General features: G+C 37.6%; 1 protein-coding gene across 1 annotated transcript in view; it reads left to right on the forward strand.

Moving 5' to 3' along the window:
• Positions 1-5,145: 5,145 nt before the first annotated feature.
• Positions 5,146-15,542, forward strand: part of LOC122808181 (scavenger receptor cysteine-rich type 1 protein M130-like) — a gene marked incomplete at its 5' end in the record, with an annotated part of 311,963 nt that continues 301,566 nt past the window's right edge. The window contains one exon of the mRNA XM_044079149.1: positions 5,146-5,473. Coding sequence (XP_043935084.1) covers positions 5,146-5,473 — 328 coding nt within the window. The remainder of the gene's footprint in view (positions 5,474-15,542) is intronic.

Genomic DNA, 15,542 nt, shown 5'->3' on the forward strand with positions numbered 1-15,542 from the left:
ATCCATCTTAAGGATAAGGACGCCTCTAGAATTGTCAAACAGTATGACTGTCTTGAGCTACTCCATGTGCAATTAACTATAGGAAAAGCCTCCTACTACATCATAGCTAGCTGTAGGACCCCAAACATGAAACAGAAAAAGCATAATGCATACCTGGACTTACTGGAGTCACTTGCCATACAGCCCAACACCTTACTCATGGGTGATATTAATTATCCTACCATCGACTGGGAAGCGTACATGACCACAAAAATGTTGGCTCGGAGGTTCTTGGACAATTTCAGTGCAAATGCAAATCTAGAACAGCTAGTCAACACACCCAGAAGAGGCTCAATTGTTCTGGACATAGCACTCACTAATATGGGAGAGCACTGCACCCCTCCCATGTGGTGTCCTCCATGGTAATACTGGACCCGAAATCAGTCTTGTTTGATGTATTTATAAGGCAAGATACCCCATCGAGCTAAAAAACACTTAAGAAATTTTCAAAGACAAATTACTTACTTCTAAATGATGGTCTAAGAAGTTTCAAAGCCCACTCAAATGCAGATAACATGGATTCCTATACAGAGGTGTGAAGTTTCAAAGCCCACTCAAATGCAGATAACATGGATTCCTATACAGAGGTGTACACCAGTGCCCTGTATAACCACTTAAGCAGTTGTATAGAATTGGCTGTACCTGAGCAGATTAAACTAGGTCTTGATAAAAAACAAGCTGTCCTGGTGCATCCCTAGTATAAACAAGCTATGCAACAAGAGAAAGAAACTAATGTCTAAGAACAAGCGGGAACTGGCTCAGCAGAGGAAGAAATCTCTTTCTAGCTTAAGCAAAGAAATTAGTGATCTTGCCAAGTCCTTCAAACGTAAAAATAACTTCCCTAGCTAAAGATAATCACAAGGCATTCTTTAACCACATCTGAAATCTAAAAGCAAATACCCAGCTATGCACTGAACTGGTTGGGGATGGCACCACCCATATTCAACTGGACATAATAGCCAACCCGCTAGCTGACTGATTTGGAGCAAACTTCACCCCTTGTCACCTGCAGTCACCCCTCGATGTATACCTGCCACCATTCCTCAGCCTATTATATCAAGAGAGCAGGTCATCTCAGCACTCTCCATAGCCAAATCACAGCATCATTGGGACCAGGGTATGTCCCAGGTTGCCTTTTAAACAACTTAAAACGTGACCTAGCAGAACCACTTAGATGCCTGTTTAATCACAGCCTGTGAACTGGATATGTTCTGACAGAATGGAGGACAGCAACAGTAATTCCTCTGCACAAAGGGGGACCATCAACCAACCCTGGGAATTATAGGCCCATAAGCTTGACTAGCCTCATTTGCAAGGCTGTGGAAAAAATCATTATGGACCTTTTTAAGAAAGACATAGGTAATCTTCAGACTCTGGACCCAACCCAGTTTGGATTCATTATGGACCTTATTAACAAAGGTAGATCATGCCTGTTAAACATGGTTGACTTCTTCGTGAAAGTTATTAAGGCCCTGAACAAGGGAAAGATAATGCATAATACCAACCCTGACCTAGCCAAGGCATTTGACACAATCCCCCACTCAGGTATTATAGAGAAACTCTACCAATTGGGAATTAACCCCTACACTAGAAGATGGGTAGCCAACTGGCTCACCGACAGGACACATATTGTCAAAGTAGGTGACTTCACTTCTACCAAAAGGCCAGGCACCAGTGACATACCACAGGGTTCTGTGCTGGGCCCCTTAATGTTTGGAATTTATTTCTCAAAAGTCCAGGCAAACTTGGATGGCCTATGGCTGAACATGTTCACTGATGATTGCAAATTGGGAGCAATCACTGAGTCCTCCAATCATGTTAATATAATGCAGGCAGGCTAAATGCAGACAAATGATTTGTGCCAAATTCATGGATTAAAACTAAATGCAAAAAAAAAATGCATTATTATTCCCTTTAGGAAGACTGACATCCCTGCTAATTAGATTATAGACAGCATGACCCTAAGAATAGACACAGTGGTATCTGACCTGTGTACTCAGGTTTATAGCAGTCTGAACTTTGACCATCATTTATCCACAGTAGTAAGGAAATCCTTCTATGTGGCACATCTTCTAAGTAAAGGCATCACATCTAGATCTAAGGATGTTATAATTCCATTATACTTGGCCCTCATCAGACTAATAATTTAGTACAATGCTCCCTTTTATATGTACCTCACCAGACTCCTGCAACAATTGGAGAGACCACAGAGGTTTTTCACCAAGAAGCGACAGGGTACAAAAAACAAGCCTTACATGGAAAGACTGAATGCCCTGTCACAATATTCTGTCTCCGACAGGTTGCTAAAGGGTGACTTGTGCCTGGCTTACAGGGCAGTTTCTAACATGGCTCTGATGGAAATGCTACACATTCATAAATCAAACTGCACAAGGGTCACTAGCTCCAAGGAGCGTAACCTGGCCCTTGACATGAGCAGGTCATGCTGGGAAAGATAGATACATCTCCCAGAGACTGCAATTTCTTTGGAACAAGCTTCTAGTACATGTGAAACAGAACCCCTCCCTGACCCTCTTCAAACACAACCTAGATCAATGGATGGGTGATCACAAATTCACTCCTGGGGTGTTGCCTATGTCTCTCATGGACAGAGGAAGTCAGTATTAACTGCCATAGACCATTACCTCTGTGAACTTCACTCACCTAACCATTGACAAATGGGGCAACTCAGGATTAATATGCTTTGGCTTGTAAGGGCTTTAGGGCTGTTAGCCTAGTAACCTTGTATGAAACTATTAACCTATAAACAATTAACAGCCCTAATGGAGGATCCAGGCATGGTGAAATTTTATTGAAGGGGCATTGCCTGATAGATTCTACTAAGTGGTTGGAGGGCTTTCTACATCAATGGATGGACATAGGGTGTTGCAAACTCTCTTGTGGTGACAACACAGACTGCAGTTCATACTACAGTGAGAGGGCAAGACTACTTTAGGAAATATCCTTATAAAAATGAGGCAATGTCCTTCATGAATACCCACATGCCCTTTGTTGGCACATTGCTGCACCCTTGTTTGGATGAATAACACTCTTGGTCATCCTTACATCAGTGATAAGAATGAATGGGCCAAGTGACAGAGACAGAGACAAACAGAAAGAGAGAGAGACAGAGGCCGATGGCCAACAGGTAGCATGGACGAAAAGCATTTAAAAATACAAATACAACTCAAATTATTTGACTATATTGCAAAAGAAGAAGGGGACAACAAAAGCTAATATGGAGAAACTGCATTAATAAAGCAAATTATATTAATTTTCAAGAATTTAAAGAAGCACTCTTTGACAATCTTGCCTGGTATGCTAAAGTCCTTGAAGCTATGCAGAGTCAGACTTTACTAATTGACTAAACAACAACAAAAAACAACAAAAATGCAGAATGTAGGTACAACTGACATGGTTTAGTCAGGAGTTTGAAGCCTAAATGATAAAACAAAACAAAAAAAAAAGTCATGCATAAATATACATTACCCACACCCAAATAATATATACTGCCATTATGTAAAAAATACATTTTATATATTATTATATTGTAAAATTCTGTTTCCTTTAGGAGCTTTCAAATCAATTGCAGTGTCTAGGAATGTAAGAGATGTACTTTGTAAGTCTGGGACATGCGGAGGATGGTCTACACTGTCTCCGTATCATCTAACATTTTGTTCTTAAGTGTAATACCTCTCATTTGTCAGAAGTCTTCCAGTACATTTGTTTAGGGTTCAAATGTGTAATGAAAATACTGTAAGTTTATTTGAGCATAATGTTGCAGCATTACTTAATAAAGAAATGTGTTACCTTTAAAAATATTGCTATACTATAAAGTTCCAGCAAACTGTCTCTGACTCAAGTGTCTGGGGATGGAACAAAGTAGTACTGCCAATGGATTTATGCAATCATATCATGACACTTTGACAGTGTGCATGAAATATTACTAATTCTGAATTGTTAACATTTCCCCTAAATGTATCTCATATGCTGACGTTTCCTAGTATGCCCATAGTGTATATACAGCTGAAACACTACTAGTCATTTCCATGTGGAACACTGACCTCCCAGGAAATATTCCTTCCTAGTTCCTACCCATTCTTGCTTTGTTATACCATGCTCCTTCTTCTACTCAAATTCAAATCCAAGTTACCATAGTACTATTAAATCTAAATGCAAGCTGTGTTGGTATTAATATCCGGTTGTCCATACGGTCAGATGCTTTGCTGAATTCTAGATGCATTGCAGTAGTTTGACATGATTAATATACTGCTTCAAGAAAAGTGCTCATAAGCTGGTTCAACAATTGCCTTGGGCAATAATGTTTGCTCAGTCCTGCCATGCATTGTCCTTCCTTATTTATAGTAGTATAATGTGGTTTGTTGTGTAATTATACTATTGTACTGGGTGGACTGATGAATAAGGCTTGAATAGGGTGCATGCATCCATACATGCAAAAAACCTAAGTAAAGAAAGAAATACGTACATGCATACATACGTACATACATACCTACATACATGAATAAATCAGTGAAGTCATCAACAGTTATAGACCACTAGGAACAGTTCAAACTAAAAGCAGCTTGAAAACCTTAAACTAGTTTACCTGTCAGAGGACAGGGAAGGCAAAAAAACATTCTGCTTATCTTAGCCGTTTTCTATCATAAATCAATCTGCTTTTTATCTGCACATCTGAAATTGTATGTTAGGTTGCTTGGCTATATAGATATAACAGAACATTAAAAAACCTTCCAAGCCTAGTGAATTGAAAAGGCATTAATACTTGACATGTATATCATGCATGTAATCCTTGTGCATGCATGCTTCAATGACATCAGCATTGCCACCAACCCCCTTTTTCCCATTCTGTACATGGGGCCTCTGGGTGTCATATCAGCATGTACTTCAAAACTATGAATGAAACCTTTTTCTAAATGGTAAATATAAAAACAACAATCTTAATAGTAACACATCAGAATAGTGCAGCTAGTGATCATTAACAGATATAAATTTAAAAGTACCAGCTGTTTTGCAATGTTCAGAAATGGAATAACTGAATGGACTTTTTTATATATATATATATATATATATATATATATATATATATATATAGCAGGTGGAGAGGATGAAGATCTGAGACTGGTGAATGGTGGCAACCCCTGCACTGGCAGAGTGGAGATTTACCACAATGGAAAGTGGGGAACAGTATGCGATGATAGCTGGGACATGCAGGAAGCTACCGTGGTCTGTAATCAGCTGGGCTGTGGTTCTGCTGTAAATGCACCTGGAAGCGCTCATTTTGGCCAAGGGTCTGGAACCATCTGGCTCGATGATGTTGGTTGCAGTGGAACAGAGGAAGCATTGTGGAAATGTCCTCCAAGCACAAGGGGAAAGTCTGACTGTAATCATGGAGAGGATGCTGGAGTAATCTGTTCAGGTAGGTAGCATGGGTATAATTTTAAATCTGCTTAAATTATTCTTTACATAAACACCACACTATGTGTAACAGAAAAAAAATAATAAAAAGTCCATATTCTGAAGTCAGGTTGGAAAGTCTCATATGTCTGAAAGTGTCAAAAAAATGGGCACCGAACCATAGCTTCTGTTTTTAAGAATGTTATGCATCCACCTTATCAAAGGAAAAGCACTATGATGGGGCAGTTTCAGCAAACATTATTGTTGATATTTAAATTAGTTAGTTTTTTAATCAGTGTGATAGACTCTATTAACCATGACTTGGGTCAATAAGAAAAGTACATCAATACCGAACAATACAAAGAACAAAGAGGAACATGAAAGCAGCTTATTTGATACTGCTCAGATAATATATGGGAATACAATAAACAATTACCTGTTTCAAAACAGATCTCACATTATTTCTAAAATGAAATATCATTGAAAATGTTTTGAGGAAAAAGTATTAAGATACTTCAGAGTAAACCAGATTTGAGACTACTGCTTCAGTTAAGTAATATTGAAAGAAACGTTACTAACTCCTAATGCATTAACACTAAGAAAGTTGAACTGATCCATCTTCTTCTTCTTCTTCTACTTTTGGCTGCTCCCGTTAGGGGTTGCCACAGCAGATCAACTGTTTCCATTTCTTCCTGTCCTCTGCATCTTGCTCTGTCACACCAACCACCTGCATGTCCTCTCTCACCACATCCATAAACCTTATCTTAGGCCTTCCTCTTTTCCTGTTACCTGGCAGCTTCATCCTTAGCATCTTTTCCCAATATACTCTGCATCCCTCCTCAGCACATGTCCAAACCAACATAATCTTGCCTCTCTGGCTTTGTCTCCAAACCTTCCAACCTGGGCTGACCCTCTAATATACTTTTTCCTAATCCTGTCCATCCTTGTCACACCCAGTGCAAATCTTAACATCTTCAACTCTGCCACGTCAAGCTATGACTCCTGCCTTTTTGTCAATGCCATTGTCTCCAACCTATATAACATAGCTGGTCTCACTACCCTCTTGTAGACCTTCCCTTTCACTCTTACTGGTACTCGTCTGTCACAAATCACTCCTGACACTCTTCTCCACCCACTCCATCCTGCCTGTACTCTCTTCTTCACCTCTCTTCCACACTCACCATTACTCTGAACTGTGGATCCCAAGTACTTAAACTCATTCACCTTCACCACCTCTACTCCCTGCATCCTCACCATTCCTCTATCCTCCCTCTCATTCACAGACATATTTTCTGTCTTAGTCCTGCTGACCTTCATTCCTCTTCTGTCTAGAGCAGATCTCCACCTCTCCAGGGCCTCCTCCACCTGTTCCCTACTCTCACTACAGATCACAATGTCATCTGCAAACATCATAGTCCATGGGGACTCCTGTCTGATCTCGTCTGTCAACCTGTCCATCACCATTGCAAATAAGAAAGGACTCAGAGCTGATCCCTGATGTAATCCCACCTCCACCTTAAACGCATCTGTCACTCCCACCGCAGACCTCACCACTGTCACACTACCCTCGTACATATCCTGTACCACTCTTACATACTTCTCTGACACTCCCGACTTCCTCATACAATACCACAACTCATCTCTAGGCACCCTGTCATATGCTTTTTCTAAATCCACAAAGACACAATGCAACTCCTTTTGACCTTCTCTGTACTTCTCCATCAACACTCTCAGAGCAAAAATCGCATCTGTAGTGCTCTTTCCTGGCATGAAACCATACTGCTGATCACTAATCTTCACCTGCCTTCTTAACCTAGCTTTCACTACTCTTTCCCATAACTTCATGCTGTGACTGATCAGTTTAATCCCTCTGTTGTTACTACAGCTCTGCACATCACCCTTATTCTTAAAAATTGGTACCAAAAAACTTTTTCTCCATTCCTCAGGCATCCTCTCACTTTCCAAGATTTCATTAAACAATCTAGTTAAAAACTCCACTGCCATTTCATCTAAACACCTCCATGCTTCCACAGGTATGTCACTGGGGACAAACAATCTTTCCGTTCTTCATCCTCTTCATAGCTATCCTTACTTCTTCCTTGCTAATCCACTGCACTTCATGATTCACTATCCGCACATCATCCAACCTTCTCTCCCTCTCATTCTCTTCATTCATCAACCCCTCAATGTACTCTTTCCATCTGCTCAACACACTCTCCTTGCTTGTGAGTACATTTCCCTCATTATCCTTTATCACCCTTACCTGCTGCACATCTTTACTAGCTCGGTCCCTCTGTCTAGCCAATCGGTACAGGTCCTTTTCTCCCTCCTTAGTGTCCAACCTTTTATACAACTCTTCATATGCCTTATCCTTAGCCTTCGCCACCTCTCTCTTTGCCATACACCTCATCTCCTTATACTCTTGTCTACTTTCTTCATCTCTTTGACAATCCCACTTCTTCGCCAACCTCTTTCTCTATATACTCTCCTGTACTTCTTCATTCCACCACCAGGTCTCCTTGTCCTCCTTCCTCTTTCCAGATGTCACACCAAGCACCATTCTAGCCATCTCTCTTACTAGCTCTGCTGTAGTTACCCAGCTATTCGGTAACTCTTTACTGCCACCTAGTGCCTGTCTTAACTCTTCCCTGAACTTCACCTCACAATTACCCTTTTTAATTTCCACCATTTGATCCTTAGTGCTGCCCTCACACTCATCCTCCTCTTCTTGATCATCAATGTCATCCTACAAACCACCATCCTATGCTGCCTAACTACACTTTCCCCGGTCACCACTATACAGTCTCCAATCTCCTTCAGATTGGCCCTTCTACATAAGATATAATCCACCTGTGTGCATCTTCCTCCACTTTTGTATGTCACCCTATGCTGTGAAAAAACATCAATGAAACTTCAGTAATTACAAAAAACAACCATTTAGTGACAGTCTAAAATGAATACATTTTTAAAAAATACTTATATATAATGTATAAAAAGTGATTATACCACTTCTAAAAACTTCTTTAGTAAAAATGGTTGGAGAGAGAATTTGTCATCAATTCCTGGGGGGGGGGGGGTTCTCTTTAAGTGATTTAATTATGTTAATCAAAGGTTGTTTTTAATCAACTATTTATTCCGAAGAAGTCCTAACTCGAATAGGATGAAAGCCCTTATTGCTTTTTTTTTTGCTTGTTTAAGTTTTGTTAAATAAAGTGGTGATTTTACTTTTTGCGAGTTGTTTTCTGGCCAGTATGATTTTAGATTTTTGTAAGTGACTATGTTTGTTTGACAAGTCAATTCATTTATTCTAGTTTTTTTTTCTGATTGTACTAAATGTTGAGCTTTTCTACCAGGGCTTCTGCTGAAAAAGGGCTGTTCCTCAGTCTGACTAACCTGGTCAACAAATGTCAAATAAATAAATAATTCTAGTACTGCTGTTTTTAAATGTTATTCAACCTATTGACAATAAAATGTATGTCTGCAAATACTTCTATGTGTTATTAAAGTATATTTTGAGGGGAATTGCAAAGCTATAGCAATAGCTGGCTTGCAAAGTTGTTAGGCTTAATGGGGGACACACATATTAGCACATACTGAAAGCACTGCTCAGTACATCGCTGTATACATTGCACATATCTCATTAGTAAAATATTTAGTAACAGGGATAGGAACATTGATGACCTCTTGGTCATTTGTGTACTGTTTTGCAGGAGGATACATGCTCAATAAACCTTGGTACTGAGTGCACAGAATGTGGGTACAGACAAATAACTGTTAGACACATAAACTGCATGTTATATGGCTAAAGAGGATAGTGGTCGTTTTATGATTTCCCTTCCAAGTGCCTACAGTGCTGCAACTGTTTCCTAAATATAATATTATGCAACATGAAAATGGTGCCAGGGTCATACTGCAGGACATCAAAGGATAAATCCAAATAGTGAAAGCATGCATTCAGAGGCACAAGCACATCTGAAGAAATTTTATTTGTGCTACTGGACATGGATATACCCATGGTTTGTTTGATTTTGTGTATTTTTTTTTGGTCTCATGAGCCAGGATTCCAGAGCTTATCAGGCATCACCAACAAGATGTCTTCGTGTAAAATCAACTCTCAATACCATTAGTAAAGATCATGGGAGTGTAAGGTGTTGGAGTAGTGATAGCTGCCTGTGCGGCCTGTACACACTGTAGATAATGCCCTGTGCATTTGATGGAGTGATACCTTTTGTGGTTCATGTACTACCTCCCTTGTTCACCAGATGAGGCCTTTATTTCAATGTGCGTAGAGTCTGTGACCCCAGTACCTCTCAGAAATGGGCTATATTATAGCAATACCAAGTGATATTGTCTGTCTTCTTTGTGGTATGTGGGAACCGCATATTGGCCACCACATGCTGAATCACGGAATCAAAAACCGGATGGTGTATTGTCAAGGGTGATGTCTTCAGGTAGCTCCACTATGTCTCCAGCAGTTTATTGAACTGCCCATGCGGCTAATATATGTAAAGCTTCACATACCTTAGAATCCGCTGGGGTAGATAATCCATGATTCCCAAGGGGCTGTAGACAAGGCTGACATATGCCTACAACTTCTTGAATGGTGCCTTTATCAGCATGGTACCAATCCACAATGTCTGTGTTGTGGAGTCCATGAAATGTTGAGAAGTTGTCTGATCTTGTACCTCGGGGATGATATCGCCCACAAACGCCAGCTACACAGGATCCATGGTTTTGCACTCTGAGCATAAATGATGGAGGAAACAGAAACACTGCCTATACATTTTTTCTAATTATGTAATTATGGAAGAGAGTTGCATTTAAATAAATGCAGAGATTGATCTATACTGCCTTATGCTGTCTACGAGTTGCACTAGTCATGGAGAAGAGGACATTATACGAGTTCACTAGACTGATTAACCAACAAATTAGCAAATATCTGAATGCATTCTATTTCCCCCTTTACTTGGCAAAAGTAGTGCCATACCACGACATTAGGAACAAAGACAAATGCAATTGCCTTCTTATCAGTATGTCTGATGCAGTACACTCCTTCTGGATAACTAACTCAATTTCTTAATCTATAATCTTCTAGGAATTCAAAATCTGCAAGTATATAGTTTTCATTTTATACTACCTCGTTACTTTGCAATCTTGTATAGTTATTAAGACAAAAGGTATGTAGAGCAATAGTATCTTCCTTCATTAATATATATATATATATTCATGCATATCATATGTGTGACTGTGTGTGTATATATATCTATATCTGTATCTAAATATATATATATATATATATATATATATATATATATATATATATATATATACATATATATATATATATATATATATAGATATACATACATATACATATATATATATATATATATATATATATATATATATATATATATATATATATATATACACACATATACATTTCATATCTAAACCTATATCTATATATATGTACATATAGGTATACTGTCACAATTTCAAGTGAAGGTTTGGTGACCATAGGATGTTGAATTATGGTTGGCTGAGCCCGTGCTTCTGAACCTTCATTTTTGTGAGTCCCAGTACAGCAAATACACAGTGCATTCCCACATATGAGGTCGATCTTGTAACTACAGATCACGGTACAGTGGGAATTGGGAAATTTACATTTTCCTCACTGTAGTGTGATCTCAGAGTTGGAATATAAAATTTGCAAGGGGTGTGGGGGGCACAACCCCCCATGGGGGGTGCAGGGGGCTGCTTGCCCCCCCTGCAAATTCATCATGGCATGTGATGTGCATTATTGGACTGGAGTCTACAGATGTCGAGAAAGGTCGAATTCACAGCAGAAAGTGTTTATTTGACATTTAAGGTAGGAATTTGTTTTTACTGTTGACTATATGATAGTAAACTATATATATATATATATATATATATATATATATATATATATATATATATATATACATATACATATATATATATAAAACTTTATATATTTATCTCTCTCTCTCTCTCTCTCTCTCTCTATATATATATATATATATATATATATATATGGGTCTAATTGTAATCATTGAAATACCACTTACTCAAAACTTAGTTTAATGAGATGACAACACTGAAATCTTAATAAACTGAACAATCACACTACCACATTTTTTAACAGGGAATGTAGGTACTTGTCCAGCATTCAACTTACAAACACAATGCACTATTTCAAATCCAATCAGGTGGGGCCACCACCCAACTATATATACCAACTCCAAGATTGCACTACAGTAGGGGAAAGAGCAAATTTCCCCATGTTGGCCAAGTACATATGTTCCTTGTTAAAAATTTAGTGTGATCATTCGGTTTATTAACTGTTCTGTGTTGTCATTTCAGTAAAGTAAGTTTCAGGTAAGTGGTATTTCGATGATTATAAGTAGACCCATATATATATATATATATATATATATATATATATATATATATATATATATATATATATATATATATATATATATATATATATATGTGTGTGTGTGTATTTATACACAGACACATATGTAGAATATATAGATAGATAGATAAACATGAACATTGGGTTTATAGTGATTGGTTAGAATGTACATTTATCAAAATTAAACTTCTCAATACAATCAAATTGAAAATTAATATATTAAGAAATTAAAAAGAAAAGATTACAAAAAAAAAAACTTGACAGTTTTCTTTTGTAATCTGATCAGAAAGCCCCACACGCATCCAGATATAATTTGTCTGAATAGTGGTAGTGTTACAGAAGGATGTTTTCAAAGATAAGATGCAGAGTAAGGGTTAGGGCCAGTTGCAGGCTTAGGGTTATGATTATCAGGCATTAGTAAGATGGGCAGGAGTTAATGCCTGTTAACCCTAAGCCCAAACCTAACCCAACACCTTATCTTACAAAAATCTTAGCCATAACACCACCACTGCACAAGACAGGTTCAGACACCACATGCATCAGCACACATATGCAACACTATATACATATATATATATATATATATATATATATATATATATATATATATATATATATATATATATATATATACCATTGTGCTGCCCTTATTGTAACATAAACCCACAAACATTTGCACAAACACACTCATCCCAAACTACCCCATACCCACAGTTACCTTAGCCACATCTTCTCCATTAAACAAATTGGATAAAATAAACATTCAATAAAATGGTTGCATCATTCTAGCTGTCAATGCAATCAGCATTTGACAACTGAAATATAACCAACATATACATTCATACAAGCACAAGCACACATTTAATCACATATCAGTATGTAATCACAGTTATGTGTACTTTTACTCTGTCTTAACTTAAACTGCTTAGTACTATTATTTTGTTATGCTTTCAATTTACCTCATTATACTCAAGTATTCTTTTTATTACCATTAATCTGTGAGTAAAGCTAGCAGCAAAACAAAATGATTATATATATATATATATATATATATATATATATATATATATATATATATATATATATATATATATATTCTTTATTTATTTTACATTTGTTAACCGGGTAGTGCCCAGTTAGGCAAGTAGCCCATTTGTAGTGGAGATCTGGGGAGAAAAGCTCCATAACAATAGTACAAAAAAAGATTGCAAATATTTTTTACTAAGATTTACAAACAATATACAAAAAGTTTGACAGTTGCCAATAATTACAATTTCCAAAAAAGAGAAATGTAAAAAAAAAAAAAAAAACTTTGTATTTCCTAAGCCTTACTATAGACAGTACTATGAAACTCATTAGATATATAACTAAAATAAACCATTGTGGTATTTTCATTTGGTAGAAGTAAGACAGCAGCAAAGAAACATTTGATTGATGGCATGAGAAACTAGTCAGGAGTATTACAGGAGCGTAGCCATTGTTGAGTAAGGTATTCATTTAAGAGTTGTTTGAAGCTTAACTATCTGTGTTTTTAGGATATTCTTGAGGAATATGTTCCACTGTCTGGCTACTTTAAATGAGAAGAGAGAGTCACTAAAGTAATTATGGGACTTAGTGACTTTAAGTATAAGTTTATCAGATGATCTATGTGTCCTGGGGTTGGTATTTAGTTGCACTAGGTTGGGCAGTTTTCATGTTTGTGGATAATGGAGTGGGCAGCAGTGAGCTGATTGAGCAATATAACAGACTGGGAAATTCAAGCCAGTGTAATTTCTGAAGAGCAAGGCAATGATGGATCCTATTGGGTATACTAGCAGCAAATTTTGCTATTTTATTATAGGAAGAATTAAGTAGATGTAAGTCAGACGTGCACAGGTTAGTGAAAATTTCAGAACAGTAGAGGAGAGTAAGGTTGGGCCCTAGATAGTGCACCACATTTGATGTGAACTTTCTTAATTGTGAGTGATATGTGTTTTTCGAATGTTAGGTTGTTGTATATTGTGACGCCAATTAGTTTTGTCTGGTTACCTGTTTTTTTATAGTGCTATTAGTGGAGTAGATGGAGAGAAGAGGTGGGTTTGCTTTGAATGTCCTGTTGGAGAAGATCATTCATTTTGTTTTGTTTGGGTTTAGGATGATTTGAAGTTCATTTAGGTAATTTTTAATATCTAGAAATGATTTTTTCAGTTTATCTTGGAGTTCTTGGTGTGTGGGAGAAGAGCAAATAAGAGTAGCATTGTCAACATATTGAATGATAGAAGCAGATTTAGTGCCAGTGTTTAGAACATATGTAAATATAAAAAAAAAGGAGAGGGCCAAGGATGGATCCCTGAGGAACCCCAGTGGAGACTGGGAGGAGTGCGAAGAGTTTATTATCCCATTTAGTTGGCTGTTATTGATTACTAAGGTAACTAAATAACCAGCTGAGAGCTGTAGAGTTGAGGTTGAAAGGGGTTAGAGAGTTGAGTAGTTGGTGGGATACTGTATCAAAAGCTTTGGACATATCAAGGAATATAGTAGAGACTAGTTGTCCATTGTTTTTAAAGAGGTTGATGTACTTAGTGAAACTTGTGAGAGCTGTGGATGTATTGTGTTTTGGATAGAAGCTGTGCTGTGAAGTAGATAAGATGTTATTTGTAGTGAGGTGGTCTAGCAATTGCTTATAGATACATTTCTCTAAGATTTGGCTATGGGTGAAAGAATGGCAATAGGTTGATAATTATTGAGATGTTAGATGGTAGATGGTCCTCACTTGTAGATGGCCTTGTTTTGTTTTGTTATGTAACATGAAATGAGGCTGCAAGGACCCTACTGAGGACCATTCCACCTAAAAAAGTATCAGAATCAGGGCTTGATTAAAGCAGGTACTGACAAAGCTGGAAATCCAGCTGCATGCTTGGAAACAAGACCCTTCCTCAATATATTTAACTGGAAAACTTAAATAATTTTTGCTAGCATTTTTTATGTATGTGGGACACTCGTAAGCCATTTTTCTACATATCACAGCAAAGCAAAGCTAAGATGACTACTCTGGTGGTGTAGAGGGATAAAACCATGGCTACAGCATGAACAGCCCAGGTTCAGTTACTGGCTCAGGTGTGTGACAGTGTGAGACAGGTGCAGGGAATGGTGGGCATTATCACCTTGGGGGTGCTGATGGACGTATGGAGGGAGGACTCCGAACATCTCCATTGCACAAATGCCTATATTGTTATATAATATTTCATGTTTAAAATCTTCAGATGCCTGGATTATTTTGTCAGGAGAGCAAAGATCATTAACATATAATGAATTATTTCCTTTAATCTGCATGTCTTCTTTACCATGTACTCACTAGTCTTAAGAGCTTTTAAAAATAATTGGCATTGTTCATTATAGGTGTGGGAAGCACCTACACATTTTCCTTCAGAATGGAATAATGAATGCATCTAAGTGAGAATTTCTACCTACTACTGTTTTTGCAATAAAAATACACATATTTTAAATTAAGGATAATGGTTAATAAGGTTGGAAGCTTGTGAAAACGGCAAAGAGCTACTTAAGTGCTGTGACAAATTCTGAACTAACCAAAAATACGGAACATAGAATAATAGGAAAAATACAAAGCAAGTAATCATACAGACCATAAGATGCCTACCCACACTTT

This window comes from Protopterus annectens, chromosome 8.part0, assembly GCF_019279795.1.
Source record: "Protopterus annectens isolate FY-2018-M chromosome 8.part0, PAN1.0, whole genome shotgun sequence".
NCBI lineage: Eukaryota > Metazoa > Chordata > Ceratodontiformes > Protopteridae > Protopterus > Protopterus annectens.